Source organism: Meleagris gallopavo, chromosome 3, assembly GCF_000146605.3.
Source record: "Meleagris gallopavo isolate NT-WF06-2002-E0010 breed Aviagen turkey brand Nicholas breeding stock chromosome 3, Turkey_5.1, whole genome shotgun sequence".
In the NCBI taxonomy this organism is placed as follows: domain Eukaryota; kingdom Metazoa; phylum Chordata; class Aves; order Galliformes; family Phasianidae; genus Meleagris; species Meleagris gallopavo.
The window spans coordinates 582,329-602,050 of record NC_015013.2 but is presented as its reverse complement, the minus strand read 5'-3'; the positions used below and the strand labels follow the sequence as shown (position 1 = coordinate 602,050).

The following is a 19,722-nucleotide window of genomic DNA, read 5'->3' as shown; positions in this document are numbered from 1 at the left end:
AATACAAAACTCAAAATGATGCTACTTACCCTGTTTTTTATACCAAATTCATTGACAACTTCTTTCTCTTCATCTCTCATTATTGGAATCTTTGAGACATTGCCCAAATGACTTTCAATTACTGGTAACAAGTCAAAGCAGGATTCAGCAATTTTCTTCAATGCCAAATCAACTTTCTGGCAGTCAGGATCAATGATTTTCTTTACTGGTAAAGACGTTTCTAAACTGGAACCGTGTGCTGAATCACTGATTTCACAGCTCTTGTCATCGGAATTCTCCTCTATTTCACAGACCATATTTTGACCATTTCTGATAACAGCACTACCAGTGGGCTCCAGCTTCGGTGGTTCACTGTCCAACCTCAGCCTCTTTGCACTTCTAGGCATAGGCACTGGCAATAGTGTCCTTTTTTCTAGACGACTCGATGAGCTTGAAATCAATTGCTGATTTTTCACATTTGTGTCCTGGTCTTTGCTACCATCAGATTTCAAATTGCTCCCAGTTTTAACAAAAGCAGTTGATGTAGATGCTATTGTTTTGAAACCGCCTATTTGAGCCACAGGGCCTGGGCAACTCTGGCTATCCGAAAGAGCACAGAGGTTAAGCTGAATATTGCCCTTTAGAATGTTCAATGTCCTTGCCCTTGCAGATAGCTCTGGATACATGGTGTCCAATATTTTCACGGAGTTCTCCTGAGGAGCACCTGCAGCAGCACCGTCCGCCGCGCACAGAGGAAGTCTTCCTGGGACAGGAAGCGCATGCTTTGGAATAGAAGTACAGAACTGCAAGGGGGAGGAGAGAACCCTTTTACCTACTGCCATTTCTGAAGGTGATGGAGAGGAGAACAAAAGGGCAGATTTGACTGTTGGAGTATCTGTCAAGGGAGACATCAGCGGAGGAACAGGGGATTCATGTAGAGGCGATATCAGTTCATCAAGAGGGGAAAGCAAAGAGGATCGGTCAGCAGAAGACATCACTGGGCCCATGGAACACGCAGCAGCTCTTGGAGGAGTAGCAATCAAAGGCAGTAGCAGGGGCGGCAGAGGAGGACCCATCTCTTGCCTGATTTTATTTATAGTCTCAGATAAACTTTTTGTTGGCATAGAAGTGTCAGCATTTGCAAGAACTGGCTCAGTTACTTTAACTTCAAGAGCATTTGTTTTGCTTTTACCTTGGAACTAGTTTTTTTGATAGCCTGCCATGCATTACTTGGACAGCTGTCTTGGTTGAAACACTCAAGACTTCCGATTGTTCTTGCCCTTTGCAATTCAATTTACTGGTCTTTTTAAGAGCAACATCCACACAGGACTCCGACTCCAGCATACATGAGTCCTCAAACACCATTTTTTGTGGCTTAGGAGCCTGACTAACCATTTGAGAATTACAGTCTATGTCAGATAGGGCTGGATTTGCAAAATACTTAACAATGAAGTTTTTTCTACCGCTATTCAGAAAGTCTTTCCACGTTGTACCACTAAAACAACAAGAAGGCTGTAACCCATCTAACATTAAATTAGCATTATTTTCTCCTGAGTTGCAAGCAGAGCAATTTTGATGATGATTATATTCCTCAAAAATTGAAATGTCCATATCAACACCGTGTGGTAATCTTCGTTGCACATTTGACTCAATCTTCTCAGAATAATTTTCTTCTATGACATTGCCAAGTGCTAACATTCTTGTATTTAATTTACTGTGTTCTACAGATATCCTGTAAGCTTCTGAGAAGGTGGTTAACATCTGGCATAATGGTAATCTACTTTTTGAAGCACTCAGCATCACAGGGCTTCCTTTGGACGTCCCAGTTTTTAACAGATCTTCCCTACTGTCACTCATCCATCCAGTTGTGCTATTATCTACCCTGAATTCACTAGCCCTATCAGTATTCTCAGAGGCTAATAATGTACATCTTCTTCTCAAAGTAGAATAGTCTTTAGAATAACCCTCCTCAACCACACCTGACTTCTCACCTGCCGCATTTGGAGAAGAGCCTGTTTCACAATGTATATCCATATCCATTACTGCATCTGGTTTTAGATGACTGCCTGTATTTCCTGACTGCACTGCTAAATGAAGTTCACACAGTTGGTCACCAGCATCAGCAATTGCACCAGTTTCCAGAGCATCCATTACAGTTCTTGTTGATGCCCTCAGTTCCCTTCTGAGCTTGGGAACACATTCAGAACATTTCACGCATTGGACTTTTTGTTGAGGACAGTCCTTCTCCTCAGATTCATTACTCTGCTCTGCAATATCAAAAGCATTTTTGGACCTTTCAACGCTATTTTCATCAGATGCATCAAACCTATTCAACCCTTTGCTTTCCTCCCCAGCTGTTATTGAACAAGTTCTAGAAGAATCTGTTCTAGATTCCCAAGTAGAAGTCTTGCATTCTGATTCTTGACCAATAACGTTTTGGAAGGTTAAAGTATTCTTTTTATGAGTGTCCGCATGCAGGATTTGTAATTCAACAGATGTCTCGGGTTCTTTATCGATTGGCAACTCCTCCTCACCTGGAACTCCCCTTTCATTTTTGTGTATGTACTTCTCAGAGCAGGAGTCCAGTTCTTTGCACACGTTATCTTTTTCAGTAGACATGACCTCAGCACCTTTCTTAAAGCTTTCTAAAGAACAATTAAATGCACTACTCACAATGAAATTTTTATCTCCTTTTTTTTTCCATGTAGGGGAAAAATCAGAATTTTTTGTGAAATCAGTTTCAACAACTCTCACAACTTTCTGAAGACTGAAATTTAGACCACTAGGCACTGTAGATTCCAAGCCACTTCTCACTTGAATAGGGGAACCTGTTTCCTTAGAATTTATACAGTCTGTCTTCAAGTCCTTTTGAGAATACAGAGCAAAGCCAGTATTAAAATCCATTTCTGAAGAAGGCTGCTGTATGATCTCTGAAACATTATTTTTCTTCACAACATTCTTTTCCTCTTCAAATGAACTGGGACAAGCCTCAACCAATTCCTTGCTTTGCTCGTTTAATTCTGCTTTTGTTTCATCACATTTAGCATCTGTAGTCACCAAGAACTGATTCTGAGGTTTTGCAAATTGTGTTTGAGAAGTAAGATTACTTTCTACTAAGACAGATTGGATGGTATCCACTTTTTGTAACGGTTTACTACTGTCCCCTATAAAATCTTCTTGATTAACTTTGAATTCAGTCTCTTGAGATTCAATCACTCTAAAGTTCTGAGTTTTGGACAGCTCACATTCTATGGCACTACACGGATTTTCAGGTTGTTTTATTTCACCACTTCTTTCTGTAAAATCCAACAGAAATGATTCACACTTAGCTACGCTGCTTTCTGCACCAGTAATGCATGCCATCTTTGGCACAACAGGTATACTTTCCAAATTTGACTTCCCTTGGAAAAAATCACTGTAACTTTCTTCCTGATGATTTTTACCTTTCAAACCTTCCCTTTCCTTCTCGTATAGTAATTTTCCATTTTCTGCACTATGGAGTAGCTCTGATGATTCAGCTATTTCAAGAACAGTTTCTTTGTTCAATTTCATAGTTGGTTCAACAGATTTGGGTCTGACTGTATTTTTGTCTTGAATTTTGAGCTGTCCATCATCTTCTGGAAAGGCCAGTGAAGCACTTCCCGCCACACATGCTTTTTTGTCTGTGTCATTCATGTACAGTGAATGTTCAACTCCTTTAACAACAGATTCAGGTAAGTAACACTGAGAGACCTGAACTGTCTCCAGTTCACATTTTCTGACCATTTCACACTTTAGTGTATGTATGCATTGTTCCTCCAGTATCTTTTCACTGTCATGTCTTATTTCAGGGCACTGAGAGCGAACAATAGATTCAGTGCATACATCAGTCTCCATAGCTATTCCCTCACCATCATACTGCATTATTAGGTCTTCAGGACACTTGGCTTCACAGGAAGATTTAGAGCTACCGAAATTGTACAGTACATTTTCAGAGAGCTCTCTCTCATTGTTAGGCTCTGCACGGAGCCCTTGCATCTGTATTGTAGCTGTTGCTTCCTCTCCACTTACCACTTGTTTGATATTTTCCTCAACATTAATTGCCACATTATTAGTTATCTTTATTGCATCCTTGCATTCATTTTCAACCACTTCACTCTCTATCAACATACCAGATTTCTCCTCGGAATCTTTTCTTTGAAGTACAACATGGTATTGTTCAGGAGGCAAATTAGTAACATTTTGGGGAACAGATATCGCCTTGGGAATTTCTCTTTCATGCTCTGCTTTCATTAACTCCCCATACTTTTCATGTGCACCGTTGTAACCACCAGCTCTGACTAAGACTGCGTTCTCTTCTGTTTGCTCAACCTCACCACATCTTTCTATTTGATTCTGAAGGTTGAAACTGTGTAGCACAGAATGAATTGAAGAGGCCTTTTCTTCATTGTGCATCTCCTTGATATCTCCTTTCCGTTCTTCTGCAGCTTCCAATTCACATGCTGTTGCTTCCAGACCTCTCTTCGCAGTTTCCATATTGTCAGAATTCTCCTCCGAACTGTCTCTGTTAGATTCTATATTTGTAACTGAAGTAGCAACTTCACATTGCTCTGTATTTCTCTCCTCTTTGATTAACGTCGCTGGGCTGATATGAACAATCTTTTCTGTTCTACTCAAGTTATATGAAATTTCTGCATCAAGACTATGCCCACGTGGTTTGTTCCATCTGTTCCATTCCTCATTCAGTTTGAATACATCACAACAATTTTGAGGCTGAACTTGGTCTTCTTGTAAGATACATTCCTCTGCAGAAGCAGTGCAATCGACTTCTTCATCGCTAGAACCTGTGAGTTCTCCAAACAACGCATCCTTTAATGAAAAATACAAAATTAGTTTTCATTTTTAAGGGCTCTATTTTTCTAAGCAAATACACCAACGGCCCTAGCAAGCAGTGCTTTTGAGAGATTGGGCTGACCAGCAGAACTATGTCTTTCTACATCATTATTCTTCATAGTAAACAGAAAGCATCTTTGTGAAAACTGATACTTTTTTGCTTACCTAATTCTATTCTAAGATTACTGAAAAATAACATTTGAGTAAGACATGGCCAACTTCACTTAAATACTTCAGAAAATTGCCTTTTGCAGCCTTCCACAAGCAGTATGCTAGAATGAAAAAAATATATTTACAAATCTAAATACTCAGAGATCTTTTCAGCGTATGAGTAAACAACCCTAGAAGCCCAAGAATACCAATTTGTTATTTCTGTTGTAATTATATGATCAAGTTAATGCTGAGTTTTCAGACATACCCTCAAACTTACCTGTGTAGCTACTGGTGAAAGCTGTACTGGAGAAAGTAGAGCAGGGAGAGGCCTGACCCAGTTCAATATATCCATCACATTTCCACCTTGGCCCTTTTGTTCCTGATCAGATAAGGCTGAACTATTGTGCATTCCATCTCTCTGCACTATCACATCTCTAGTTTTATCCTCACAACCTTGCAGATAGTCTTCAGTAGTACTGTTCTCGAGACAGTCACTTCCAAGAGGCTCAGTATCCACTTGTTGCAGAGCTGTTACAGAATTTTGCTTTCCAGCACTTTCTATGGAAGAATGCCAAGGCAGTGTTTTGCCACCATGCTTCCCATTCTTTCGGTGGGTCGGTACAGTTTCTAAGAGACAAAAACATTGTTAAGAAATTATGACATTTTTCCTCCCTGTTTTTCTTTATACAGTTAATACAGTAAGACTGAATTATCATCTTTTCAAGTGATATTCCCACAGACGAGTAAAAAGAGACACTTAAGATGACTTCCAGAAATATTTTCCATGTGTTGTTGTTTTCTCGTTTCCACGAGATCACATTTTATTATTCACAAATAGCCTTTTCTCATGAATAGGTTATATGGATGTACAAAAAAGTCCCACTCAAAAAAAATACTTCCTGACTTTGATCATTAAGACTATTTTCCCCAGGTTTTCCTACCAGAAATGGCTATATTTGGGTTGCACTGAAGGTCCATATAGTCCAGCAATTTATTTCCAGTTTTAGCCCTGTAACTGATGTTCCAGAAAAGCAAGATAAGCATGCAGTAACAATTCCTATTCAAGCACTAACATTCTGCTTAAAGTAATTTCCAGCTTTGAGCCAGAAGCTGCACTTCCATATTTAAAGCATAATGTGTAAGTCAATTATATACTGCTACAAACAGAGTTCTTACCATACATCTAGCTTTATGATTTAACATGCATGTTTTTAAAGCATTCATTCTTTAAATTTCAGTCTCCAGTCTACTTGCATAAGATTCCGTCTTTAATGATGTGACTTAGTTTGAGCTGAACCCTTAAAGAAAACCTTCCTAGAAGTGAGGTGGTTAGTTTTATATTTTGATTTTGTTTTTTGTTTTTTAAATATACCTATGCAAAAAGGAGTTTGTAACACCAAACAAGATACTGAGAGAGTGAGAACTCTCCCAAGATAAAGACAATTACACCACTTTATAAAGTTATTATAGCAGCAAGAATGCATAAATGCTCTCTGTGGTTCTCTTGATCATGTTTTTGTTTTGTTCCTTTTCAAACCACATGGGCTACCAAAGTAGCCCATTTTTTATGTATGCAGATAAAAGATATTGCCCTACGAAAGCCTAAACAGTAACGACAAAGAACTCAAATATTAATTATAATTGCACTAAACAGTTTTAACAGTGGAAAGATGGCCTGGTTTTATCCAGTTTAAACTCTATGATTCCACAAAGAGAAACACTGATCTCCAATAAAACCATAAAAACCAACAATCTCAAAAATCCAGTGCTCCCCATGAAACTAGAACCTATCTGTAGTATTTTCAACATTTTAGCCCAGTTGGCTGTTCAAATCAAAATTTGCAATGGTTTTCAAATATTCTAATCACACATGTACTTGATCAAGCAATCTCAAAGTAAAGTATTTAAGTCCATCCAAAAACAGTTACACAAATAGTACCCAATCTGAATATGTTCCAGTATGGTTAAATTCAACACACTTGCATATTAATATATTCACATTTACTAGAACCTACCTTTTGTAACAAACAGCCTTCTTTTCCCAGGCCATGCCTTGTCCTGAGCAGAAACTGAATAAAAAAGGTACAAATATGTATTTTTTTAATAAAAAAAGAGACAGCTTCAAGAGAATTTCAAGACTTTGTGTGCCATCTCACCTAAGATGGGATCATTTTCCTGCTTCTCTCCTTTCTCTTTTGCACTGTCAACGCACATCCAGAGTTCTTCCAACAAGAATTTTATTTTTTCTGTTAAAGGAAATATTTGTAATGAATATTGTAAAGAATAATGTAAAGTAATGAATAATTGCTTGGAGAACCAAGAACTTGTTTCTCTGTTCTTACACAAAACAGACGTGCCTATTACAAAATATACAAAAAGATTAAGAAAGCTGGGCACTTTACCTTAAAGAAAGAGAAAACTAAATTAAAAATTAAATGATGAGATTGGATACTAATTTAGTTCAATCCGAGAGGCAACAAAAACCTACCAAGACCTATAAGCATTGACAATATCTTTTTCACAATAGTTTAATTTTGCCAACAAATTTCATATACAAGTACTGCAAAACAAGAAAGAGAAAACAGAACTTCTTCTTTTGCCTGAAAATTGCCTTCAAAATTAAAAAAAAAATAAAAATCAATGCTAGGATTTTTAGAAGTGAAAAAATATAGCAGCTTCAAGTTAAGCCTCTTCTATCCTTAGTACTTTAGAGGAAGTTTTGAATGCCTTAGCTTCATTTTGAAGTTAGGTTTGGATAATCTGTAGGAAATATTTTAGATTATTATAAAAAAAACACAAAACATATCAGCTGGATAAGACAACTGTTTATTGTGGATTTCTGCTCACATGGTTACAGATTGCACTCCTATCTTGTCTCTTTTGCTAAGCATACTTCCTTTATGATCTGTTTGATTTTCAAAAATAACAGAACTGTTTCTTTTTTTCTTATTGTTTGCTTTGTTTTATAACTGCAAATCAATCTGCTACACACTACATGTGTAGTCATTTTAACAAATCAAGTATTTCCTTATTGCAAAACTGAAGATAGTTGTCATCTATTACATTATTCCCTCATCAATATAACATATTTCTATCAATCTGCTCTTAGAACAATTCTGTCGTTCTCTTGCCAATGTGCCATCTCAAGCACTCCACATGCTCTCTCTCTCAAAAAAAAAGTAAATTCAGGAAGGAAAATAATCAAATCTCTGTAAGACATAATATTCATAATGGTTTGGTCTGCACAGAGAAAGATCTTGAAAAAAATCTTACCTTTATCTATATTTGCTGCAAGGTCTTCATTTGTACTCTGGGTCTCCGCATGTTTAACTGCTGAAAAGTAGGGAAAAAAGGAAGTGTTCAAATGAAGCATCATCACACAAATCTGAAGGTCATAAAAGCTGAATACATACCCTTCCTGCGCTTCTCTTTAGGTACACCATCAAGTTTTCCCTGTAAAAATTAAATATTAATTATTCATGCAATATATTGTCCACAGAGAATCTGCTCTAAATTAGACTGAAATCTAAATCTACTTCAAATGTCATACTTCAGCTTGAAAATTTACAGTCTCTTAAAACTGCTATGTTTATTCACTCATTATCCCCAGATGTCATTACACTATTTCAATATCTGTGTTACAAATAATTTCCTTATTTTTTTTCCCAGAAATCTCAAAGTCTAATCTACAAAACAGGAAAGTTTTACCTGTGCCTTCTTTAGCTCTTTTTCAAGTTTTTTCTTCTCAATTTTCAGTTGTTTGAAGTCTTGTGTATGTTTTGTTGCAGCCTCTTCAAAAAAACGGAATCAAAATTCAAGTTAGGAATAAAAAGAGAAGAGGTAACTAATTTAATTTATACTAGTTACCAATTTGCAAATCACATTATGAGAAAAAGTAGATAGTGTGAAATAAAAATCTACCCAAGTTATATTTTAGCACATTAATACTTCAAACTCAATGTACAATTCATGCACGTGAGTATGTTTTGTCTGCACATCTAATATTAAAGGGAAAAAATAAGAATGAAGTGCAGTGCCTTTTGTGTGCTTCATTCTGTAATTCAGAACTGAGGTTCTAGCATAAGGGTAAAAACACTACAGCCAATTGCATTAGAAAAATGTAGACAAGCATTAGCACAGACAGTGCAGACAGATGTAGATAAGAATGCTGTAACTCTCAGTGTCCAGCATAAACCTTGAGAGAATGCAGAAGGAAGAAAGAAACAGTTGCATGGCAGGTAAATGGGGACTGAATTTGAGGTTCCTGGGGAAATCCACAAGCAAGACAGATGCTTGACAGCTTGGTGAAATACCAGCTTAATGATTTACACACAGAGAGCAGAGACAGATGGAACTTGTCTTCCGATCAGATCAGGTCTCAGAACACAGCAAATCAAAAGCAAGTGCACTGAAAGGCAGCTCAGATGGCAGTCCAACAAAAGTAATTGTAGGGAAAGAAAAAAAGCTGGATTGACAAAAGATACCAAGCTAAAGTATGGAGAGTGGGACATGTAACAGACACAAAAAGAACAAATCAAACTGGAAAAAATGCAAACTTCCTCACAGTATTTTGTTCTAGCTCTGCCAGAATTTGCATTTGGGGTTGAAGGATTTAAAAAAACATCCTGCCATTCTAGAAGAACTCTAAAACATTAATCAAAATAAACGTAATGTAACTATATTTTGCATCAGGATTTGGAGGGTTTCTAAAATCAAGATTCAAGCCATTCAGTTTGTAGTGGCTAGCTAACAAAACTTAATGTTTTAATGGACATGGAAATTCAAACTGTACCCAAGTTTGCCTTGCAAACTGACAGTTCATCAGGGAAAGCACCAGAATGCTTTAAGCATATCCACTCTCCACTAGCCAAAAAAAATAATGAAGGGAGAATATGGGGAAGGGAAAGACTGACATGAGGTAAGTGCTTTTAAAAAATACAACAACAAAAAGCAACAATCAAATTGTGCCAGGACCACTGTACATTGAAATATGAACATAAAAATGACTAGATGAATCCTGTCAAGATTATTGGTGTGCTGGAGCACAAGCCCTATCATCTCCAGGACCCCTACTTCAAGGAACTTAGCTTGGTTAGCTAGATAAGAAAAAGTTTTGAAGGGAGTAAAGAGCAGCTTTTCTATACCTACAAGATATCAAGACAATGGAACCAGCCTGTTAGGTGGTGCACAGTGGAAGGAAATAAGAGGTTCTAACTGAATATAAGAAGAAGATTCTTAACAACGAGGGCTGTCAGGTAATGGATCAGATTGCCTGGACAGGCTGGTCAGCCTCTATTCTTAGAGGTTTTCAAGCTCCCTTCTAACTTAGTTTAGGTCATGAGCCTACTGAAAATGTTCTGCAGAATGGCAAATGTAACTCAGAGGCTAAGCACCACACTCGCTTTGCTCTCTGGGACTTCAGAATTAGAGCTTTTCTTTAGCTTTTCCAATTACCTCTTTGGGTACTAAAAGAATTAAAAGATGGAAGAGGACAACAGCACTGGTAACACAGTGTAAAAACTTACCTTCAAGTTTTTTCACTTTTGCTTCCAGTTTCTTTCTCCTGTTAAAAAGAAGGCATTAATATATAATTTTTGTATGCAATTACACTGCATGAAAAATTACCAGAAAATAAATCCAGACATTTCAGAGAAATGACTTCACAGAATTCAGACCTGAATCTGAAAGCTTAAATCAGCGACATGCTGCTGACATTCCCAGATCAACAGATTTACCTGTTACAGCAACAGTTTACTTAAGAGAGCCAGTCCACTAAAAAATGTATATAAATATACATTCAGCTAAAGCTTTGAGCAAAAAAAAGTATTCTAAGAAAACTGGCTTCTGTTTTCTGCACTTCTGTGCACACAGGCCTGTGTGGGGTCTTGGCTGGTAAGGTTTTGGAAGCAGGGTGGGTAGCCTCTTTGAGAAAAGAGTAGTTCCAACCAATCCAAAACAGATCCATTGCAGACCCTAGGTGAGTTTATCAGTGACACTTATCATCTCTCTACTAACATACTTAAAAAAAGCATAAATGAATAAATAAATAGAAGTTCTCTTCAGTGCACCCCAGGAGTCTTCTGGATTGCTTACAGCCAACTGTGTTGCTTTCCCAGCAAACATCTAGGTGGTTGAAATGCCCCATCAGGATGAGAACCTGCAAGTGCTATGCTTCTTGTAGCTGAAACATGAAGACCTGGTCAACAGACTCTCCTCATCAGGTAGACCCTGTCTACCAGACATCCTTTGTTGATCCAGTCCTTAATTTTCACCCACAGGCTCTTAACTTCTCTGTTGCTGTTGCTCAGAAGCAAGATTTTGCAATCCATCGCTTTCTTAATACAGGGAGCAACACCACTCCCCCTCCTGCCCTGCCTATTTCACCTAAAAAGCTTGTAGTCCTCAATTGTGGTGTTTCACTTGTGTCATTTATCCCACTATGTTTCCATTATAGCATCAAGATAATAGTTTTCTAACTGCACCATGACACCCAACTCCTCCAACTTGTCTCCCAGGCTGCATGCATTGGTGTAAGGGCATTTCAGGTAGGCTATCAGCTGCATAACTTTCTCAGAGTAGCCTTCCCACATTCACTTGGAACAATTCTGAGGTTTTTCCCTGCTGATTCCTAGAGTGATAGTGCCCCCTGCCTCTTCTCTGTCACTCAAAAAATCCAAACCCTTCCCTTCCTAAATTTAGTTCAAAGCTCTGTTAGTAAGTCCAGCCAGCTAGCTGCCCACAATACTCTCGCCACACCTGGTCACTTGCATTTCATCTGATGTAAACAGACCGGTCTCTCAAAGGTGCATTCAACATCACAGCACCCAAAACCCCGAGCGCGACACCATCCATGCAGCCAATCATTCATCCAATCCATCTGTCTCCTTCCTGGGTCCCACTCTCCAATTTGGAGGAGAGAGAACACACTACCTGCGCTCCCAATCCCTTTAACATCTCTCTGAGAGACATAAAATGTATTTTGTGGTCTCCCTGATCCCCTTGGTGAATCCATGGTGACTAATGCTGATGATTTTCTCATCCTTCACATGCCTGGAAATGATTTCCAGGAGCAGTAGGTCCACTGTCTTTCTAGCAATTGATGTGAGAAGCCTGTATTTCCCTGGGTCCTCCTTCTTGCCCTTCCTGAAGACAGGAGAGACAAACAGGGGACAGGACATAAATGTGTATTTATGCCAGCACATTAAAGTAACCACTTTTCTCCTGAGGCATTGTCAGCAGAGATGTTGCTACTCTATGCTGCTTAGACAGAAGGCGACACATTCCTTCAGTCTTACAGGACAAAGTACTTATATGCAAAAGAAGAGCAGTCTGGCAGAAGTGGAAACAGCAAGTGACAACATTGCTAGTCTGCTATGGCGCACTGTTGTGCTTGTGATTATCCATGTATTTGACAAGGCGTGTAAAGGTACAAGGGTATTTCATAGGAGAAAAAGTGCCAGTCCCTTAATTGCCTCTACGGATATTCACTGAAACTCTTTCCAGCATGCTTGTGTCTGTATTGTACTGGGGAGCACAGCAACATTGCTCCAGGTATGGCCTGCCTCACTAGTGCTATAAAATAATCATAAAAAATGAAGAAAAAGGAAAAAAAAAAAAAGAAAAGGAGGGAGAATGTCTTCCCTAAATCTGTTATTAACACCAGTTTACAAGGAAGAAGGGAGTAAACAGTGAAATCCCAGTGGTACACGTGCTGGAATATATCAGAAATAAAAGCTGGCAAGAAAAGAAAGCAAAACAGTCTTTTATAATTAGACAGCAAGCATTACTGTTGATAAATGCAAAGTGATGCACATGGAAGAAAATTACAACTACAAATTCACAACATCTAGCTGTACACAAGCTGATTTCTTTTTGAGATCATCAGAAGCTTTCCACACAACACTGACAAACCACTGTTCCCAGCCGCGACTGATTTAATGCTAGGAGTATTAGAATTAAAAAGCAAAAGACAAATTCTTCACTAAGATGATAAATGCAAAAGCTCCAGCTAAGGACGCCTCTGAGTGACTGGTTACTTTAAGAACAAATTATGGGAATTACCAAGGCACTGCTTCACAGTGTTGTGTACTACGTGGGCAAAAATGGCTTCTCTGGTTTTTGGGGTCATATCCTTTTTGTTCATTTCCAACCACAATTGTCAGTTCAGTGTCTGCTCAATTGCTTCCTTAAAATTCAACATTACAATAACTGTTTATAAAAGCAAATTACACTGATAATATCATTTATGCATTGGGCCCAGATACTTATCAACACAAGGAAAATGGAAGGCAATAAGAAAAACAAAACAAGAAAAAGAACCACTTAAAGCAGAGAATTAGACTTTCTTCTCTAACTTCATCTTGCTCTTAAAATCCTTCACTAAACAACCACCAGAAGCCACTTTGAAACAGAATACTAAGGGATCTAATATTACCTTTTAGAGAGTTTGCTACACAGTTTAAGACAACTCTCTCATCAACTCCCTGTTCTACAAAACTACAAGCATTAACATGTTAGCAAAATGGAAAGTGTAAGTAGGTAAGATCAAGTACTGGATCAAGTTCAGGAAGAATGAGCGGAAAAGAAAAAAGGTGAAAAAGAAAACCAAAAATATTACTCACACAGCATCACTTCTAACTATTTCCTCTTTAAGCGTAACACATTCCAGTTGGCTCTCCTGATAAATCTTGAGAGAACTCTGTGGGGAAAAAAAACATAATTAAAACATGTCCTTCCTGGGTGTGGGGAGGGTGGGGATGTGAGGAAAAAAAAAAAACGTAGTAAAACATAGCAGACATTTTAGCTATTCTAGTGAGAACTGTTGCATAGACAAAAAAGTATATTCAATAAGGAAAGAAGCACACTGAAAGGTCTCTCTTGCACTTAAAAAGCAAAAGTTATAACAAAAAAGAATCTATCTTCTGAGCATACATTTCCAAGATCTATCTGGATAGGAACTCAAAGCTGCAGCTGAGAGCAAAGCTAATATACAGCATACATAAAACCTGGCATTCACTCAGGAAAAGCAATCAGGATATCAGTTATGGTGCACAGGCACTTGAGCACAGGGAACAAGCTGGAGGAGATGCAGACACGTGCGTGCCTACAGGGCTGTGATGTCTTTAGCATCACTGAGATGCAGTGAAATGACTCTCATGACAGGAATGTAGGAACAGATGGGTATAAACTCTTTAGGAAAGACAGGGGAGAAGAGGAGAGGGTGATGTCCTCTACATCAGTGACCACCTGGAGTCCATGGAGCTCGCCTGGGGATGGATGAGGAGCTGACAGAGGGCTTATAGGTTTGGGTTACAGGGGAGGCAGGGGAAGGAGACATCCTAGTGGGGGTCTGCTACAGACTGCCTGATCAGGAAGACCAAGTGGATAAAGCCCTCTATAAACAGATAGGAGCAGCTTCACATTCACAAAACATGGTCCTCATAGGGAACTTCAACCACCCTGATGTCTGTTGGAGGAATAACACAACAGGGCACCAGAAATCATAGAGGTTCCTGGAATGCATTGGTGATAACTTCCTTTTCCAAATGGTTCAGGAATCCACAAGAAGAGGTGCTGTGCTGGACCTCGTCTTCACCAACAAGGAGAGGCAGGTGAGTAACGCAAAGCACAAGGGCAGGCTTGGTTGCAGTGACCACAACCTAGTGGAGTTCAAAATTTTTTGAAAGGTGTATAGCAACCTTACTACTCTGGACTTCAGGAAAACAGACTTTGAACTCTCGAGGGAACTGCATGGCAGGGCGACATGGGAGAAAGCCCTGGAAGGAAGAGGGGCCCAGGAAAGCTGGTCAGTATTTAAGGACCACGTCCTGCAAGCCCAGAAGAAGCACATCCTGAGAAAAAGGAAGGCAGGAAAAAATACCAGGAGGCCTCTGTGGATCAACAAGGAACTTCTGACTTTTTTAAGCTCAAAAAGAAAGTTCACAGGGAGTGGAAGCAGGAATGGATTAAATGGGAGGACTACAAAGAAGTTGTCCTAGCAGTCAGGATCAGTTTAGGAAAGCTAAAATCCAGATAGAATTAAATCAAGCCAAGGAAATAAAGGAGAACAAGAAGAAATTCTACAGGTATGTCAGTGGTAAAAAGGTCAGAAAGGATGTGGGCCCTCTCTGGAAGGAAACTGGAGACCTGGTCATGAGGGATACAGAGAAAGCTGAGGTGCTCAATGACTTCTTTGCTTCAGTCTTTACTGGCAAGGGCTTTATCTACACAGCCCAAGTTGCAGAGAACAAAGGTAAGAACTTGAAGAAGGAAGACCTGCCTGCTGTAAGAGAAGATCAGGTTTGAGACCATATAAAGAACCTGAAGGGGCACTACACGACTTTGGGGCTAAATGAGATCCATCTATGGATTCTGAAGGAAATGGCAGATGAAGTTGCCAAGCCACTATTCATCATATTTGAAAGGTCATGGCAGGCTGGTGAAGTTCCCACTGACTGGAGAAGGGGAAACAGAGCCCCTGTTTTCAAGAAGGGGAAAAAAGATCCAGGGAACTACAGGCCAGTCAGTCTCACCTCTGTGCCCGGCAAGATCATGGGGCAGATCCTCCTGAAGGCCCTACTAAGACACATGGAAAATAAAGATGATGTGTTTGGTGGTAATCAATATAGCTTCACCAAGGGCAAGTCATGCCTGACAAACTGGGTGGCCTTTTATGATGAAGTTACAGTGTCAGTGGATAGAGAAAGAGCAACTGAAGTCATATACCTGGACTTGTGCAAGGCATCTGACACTGTCCCACATGACATGCTGGTTGCCAAACTGGAGAAAAATGGATTTGATGGACAGACTACGCACTGGATAAGGAATTGGCTGGATGGTCACACTCAGACTTGCGGTCAACAGTTCAATGTCTGAGTGGAGGACAGTGATGAGTGGTGTTCCTCAGGGATCGGTGTTGGGACCGATGTTATTCAACATCTTTTTAGCCAACATGGACAGCGGGATCAAGTGCACCCACAGCAAGTTTGAAGACAACACCAAGCTGAGTTGACACGCTAGAGGGAAGGGATGCTACCCAGGATCTGGGACAGGCTTGAGAGATGGGCCCATGCCAACCTCATGAAGATCAGTAAGGCCAAGTGCAAGGTCCTGCACTTGGATCAGGGCAATCCCAAGCACAGACACAGGTTGTGCAGAGAATGGCTTGAGAGAGCAACCCTCAGGAGAAGGATTTGGGAGTGTCGGTTGATGGATACAACATGAGCTGGCTGTGAGCAACCTGGTCTAGAGGGAGGTGTCCCTGCCTGTAGCAGGGGGGCTGGAAATATGATCTTTAAGGTCCCCTCCAACCAAGACCATTCTATGATTCTATTAAGGCTTGCTGAGAGAAGACAAATCGAAGATTAAATGCAGATCTAACGTGGAAGAAAAACTATATACAGTGACACAAAAAATGTTATTTCCCTACCTTATACAGGCAAAACAACAAACAAGGCCCAGAACCCTGAGGTGTTTTTCTTTTTTTCTGGTAGAAGTAATAGTTAACAGTTTGAGATGCTGGAGCAGGTCCAAAAAAGGGCAACAAGGCTTGTGAAGGGCTTGGAGAATATGCCCCATGAGAAGAGACTGAAGGAACTGTTTAGTCTGGGGAAGAGGAGGCTGAGGGGAGACCTTATTGCTTATTGCTGAAAGGTGACTGCAATGAGAGCGGGGTTGGTCTCTTCTCACTAATGACAGGTGACAGGACAAAGGGAAATGGCTTTTAGTTGCATCAGGGTAAGTTTAGGCTGGATATCAGAAACAGTTATTTACAGAAAGGGTTGTTAAGCACAGGAATAGGCTCCCCAGGGAGATAGTTGAGTCACCATCCCTGGATGTGTTTAAAAACACTTTGGATGTGGTGCTCAGAGACATGATTTAGCGGTGGGTTGTTAGAGTTAGGGTGGTATGGTTAGGTTGTGGCTGGACTCAGTGATCCTTAAGGTCTTTTCCAACCTGAGCAATTCAGTGATTCTTCAGTAAATAAGTGTACTTTGAGGATTTGAACAGTCAAATTTTCTTCTGCAGAAGAATTAGGTAAGAAGCAGAAGAGAAATTAGGAATAAACTCTTATAGCTAATAATGTAGAAGCATACATTCAAAACTGTAAAAGAAACAAAATACTAATTAGTTCAGACAGACTCTCTTTGCACCTTTTTAATAGTACGGGTTATGAAGAATTCAGTAATCCAGTAATCCAAATTAGAACAGAAAAGCAAAGGAATTTGAATATAACTCCTCCTTTCCTAAATAATAATAACCAAACAATATGATTAAAAAATAGAGCAAAAGTTCAGGTAGTTCCTATCTGAAACTTGCTGTCATTTATTTGATTTCACCTAAAACCACTGCTGCTTGTCCCAACAATCTGGCAATAATTGGGCTCATTATAACTCAAGTCACTAAGATAAGTATTAAATGTTTGCTTCTTTCAACAGACTAAGTGCAAGTTATTTAAACCTTAAAGCACACCTTTTTCTCTTCCAACTCTGCTTTCAAGGAACCCAACTCTTTCTGATCCTTTTCCAAAGGCAGGATTTTCTCTAGCAGCTGTTCCACTTGACAACGTAGAGCAGAGATCTCCCTGCAACAGGAAATGTAATTTAAATTATAAAAAAATCCAAAAAGATACAGGTACTTTTAAAACTAGTCAATCAGATCAAACTTACCTTTCAGCAAATTGAAGCTGTAATGTCTTGTTAAGGTAGACATTTAAGATAGTTTATTCTACTATCTGAAATATATTTCAGTCCAATCGCCACTTGCTGAAAAAATCTAAGTACTTCCAACCAACAAACAAACACTTCATTTTGCAAGTCTAACTGAGACATTTCAATGTGTTTGAAGTGAATAAGCAGAGCTTTTCTTTGAAAAAAGAAAAATCTCAGCAATACAGATTTGAAGTAGTTCCTGTTAAATATTATTAACATCTATATTAGAAACATAGATGTTTAGTTTTGAAGCCCTATTTATTTTTTAAGTCCAACCAGTCTGTTCTTTACTACAGAAAGGCATGCTCCCTTAACTTAAGCCTTAAATAAAAGGCCTCAGGCCCTCTTATGAGAAATGCTGAGATACCACTTCCATGAGAGCGCTGATAGAAACATAAAGGATATCAGTGCATTTCTGTTGATACTCCGTCAGCAAACGGCTGCAAGAGAAAGATAAAAATTATTCATAAAAACCAATTACACTACGCATTTTCTAAACAGATTTTAACAATACATCCTAAGACGCTTTTCCTTTTGCTTCACAGATAAATGCAGAAAACAGGTGATTAGTTTCCATTTTCTGATAGAAGTCAATATTGCTCTTTTGTTTCATTAAGCCATTCAAATCTCAAACCAGACAAAATGAAAAGAAAATACAACTAAACTAATAGCTACATGAACTTACTTATAACTATTTGCTGCTTTTATAAAAAAATAGAAAACATAGCATTTGGGTAAGCAGTATGTGTGTATCTATGTGTTTATTACAAAGTTAAGCCCTAGTTTCCAAACTTAATATCCTCCAAGGAAAGAACACACAAATGGAAGAAAAATAGTCCAAAGGACTCTATGGCCTTAATCTTTATATTATTATTCTAGAAACCTTAAGCATGTAAAGGCTGCTCTGACCAGTGAGCCAAGGGACAGCGTCAATGAGAGCTATTTCCTCCTTTCTTCAAATTTAACAGTTCTTATGAATGGAGAGAAGAAAGGGCAAGAGTGAGAAGTACAGTGGCAGTTACTTCAGAGAGGCCTCCATTACTTTCTCCTGCAGCAGGTAAAGACTCATCAAGTCAGACAAAAAAGAAAGGGGCTGAGCTGCAAGATAGAGCAGAGGTAATGCACAGAGGAGATGAGTGCACAGGTGAGAAGGAGGAGAACACAAAGTCTGGACACAGGAAAAGTGCTCTATGAAAGCTCAGAGAGTAAAGGAGTTTAGAAGAAAAGGGTCTCAAAGTAAAGCAGCAAGGGCTCTCCTAAATGTCTTCTGGAAAACAGATTAGCTAAAGCCTGATTGACATGTATCTGGAGAACCACACATAAGAAACAAAACCATTGTAATTAGGAGATGTAGCAAGTATATGTGGCCATGGTGTGGAGCAACACAAAACATACCACAGTACTTTCTTTCATACAATTTTATGCTGATGGTTGTTGAAAAGTGGTAGAAATGGTCCTAGAAGGGAAAGCAAACTATAAGAAGCATTTTGGAATGTTACTGTCTAACCATTTTACAGCACCACTGCATATTCTGGTATTTAATTCCAGAAGCATTCCACATCTTAATGCCAGGATGAAGTTCTCCTGGAAAGGTTTCAATACATCTGCGCTCAGCTTTCCGTTCAAACACGTGGTAACCAATCTAAAAAAAAAAGTAAATCCCTTCAAAGAGCTTCTGCTAGCAACCTATTCAGAACAATAAAAAAGCTTCATCCCTGTTTTAATTTTCACACAAAGACATTTTAAGGTATAAAGAAGCCTTTAAATCTAGAGTTAAGATTTGTTACTGAAGAAGCTTCTCTTACTTTCAGAGTTTACTGTTGTGCATTAAACGAACATCTACATCCCACAGCTCATATCCAGTTTATTAATTAGTTAAGAACAGCAAATATGTATACACAGAATGCACACTTGTGCAATTATACTTACTCGCCATGAATCATTTTTTGCTTCAGTGCAACTAATGCAGCTACATATTCATTTATATTCTGTAAGGAAGAGTATCAAG

General features: G+C 39.0%; 2 protein-coding genes across 5 annotated transcripts in view; both read right to left on the bottom strand.

Moving 5' to 3' along the window:
• LOC100539290 (little elongation complex subunit 1-like) overlaps positions 1-1,165 on the bottom strand; it is an 11,104-nt gene extending 9,939 nt beyond the window's left edge. The window contains exon 1 of the mRNA XM_019613660.1: positions 30-1,165. Coding sequence (XP_019469205.1) covers positions 30-1,103 — 1,074 coding nt within the window. The 5' untranslated portion in view covers positions 1,104-1,165. The remainder of the gene's footprint in view (positions 1-29) is intronic.
• On the bottom strand, positions 1,137-19,722 carry LOC109363696. 4 transcript variants are annotated; one of them, XM_031552705.1, is made up of 13 exons: positions 19,644-19,722; positions 18,120-18,154; positions 17,673-17,691; positions 17,476-17,587; positions 13,626-13,702; positions 10,530-10,567; positions 8,713-8,795; positions 8,418-8,457; positions 8,278-8,337; positions 7,161-7,250; positions 7,020-7,073; positions 5,282-5,631; positions 1,137-4,827 (listed from the first exon to the last, which is right to left on the bottom strand). In XM_031552705.1, the coding sequence occupies exons 1-13, from the start codon at positions 19,655-19,657 to the stop codon at positions 1,168-1,170; spliced, it is 4,632 nt and encodes a 1,543-aa protein (XP_031408565.1). In that variant the 5' UTR covers positions 19,658-19,722; the 3' UTR covers positions 1,137-1,167. The 4 variants fall into 4 exon arrangements, with proteins under 4 accessions (XP_031408565.1, XP_031408567.1, XP_031408566.1 ...); XM_031552707.1 differs by having other exon boundaries at positions 8,278-8,334; XM_031552706.1 differs by having other exon boundaries at positions 8,713-8,801; positions 10,536-10,567.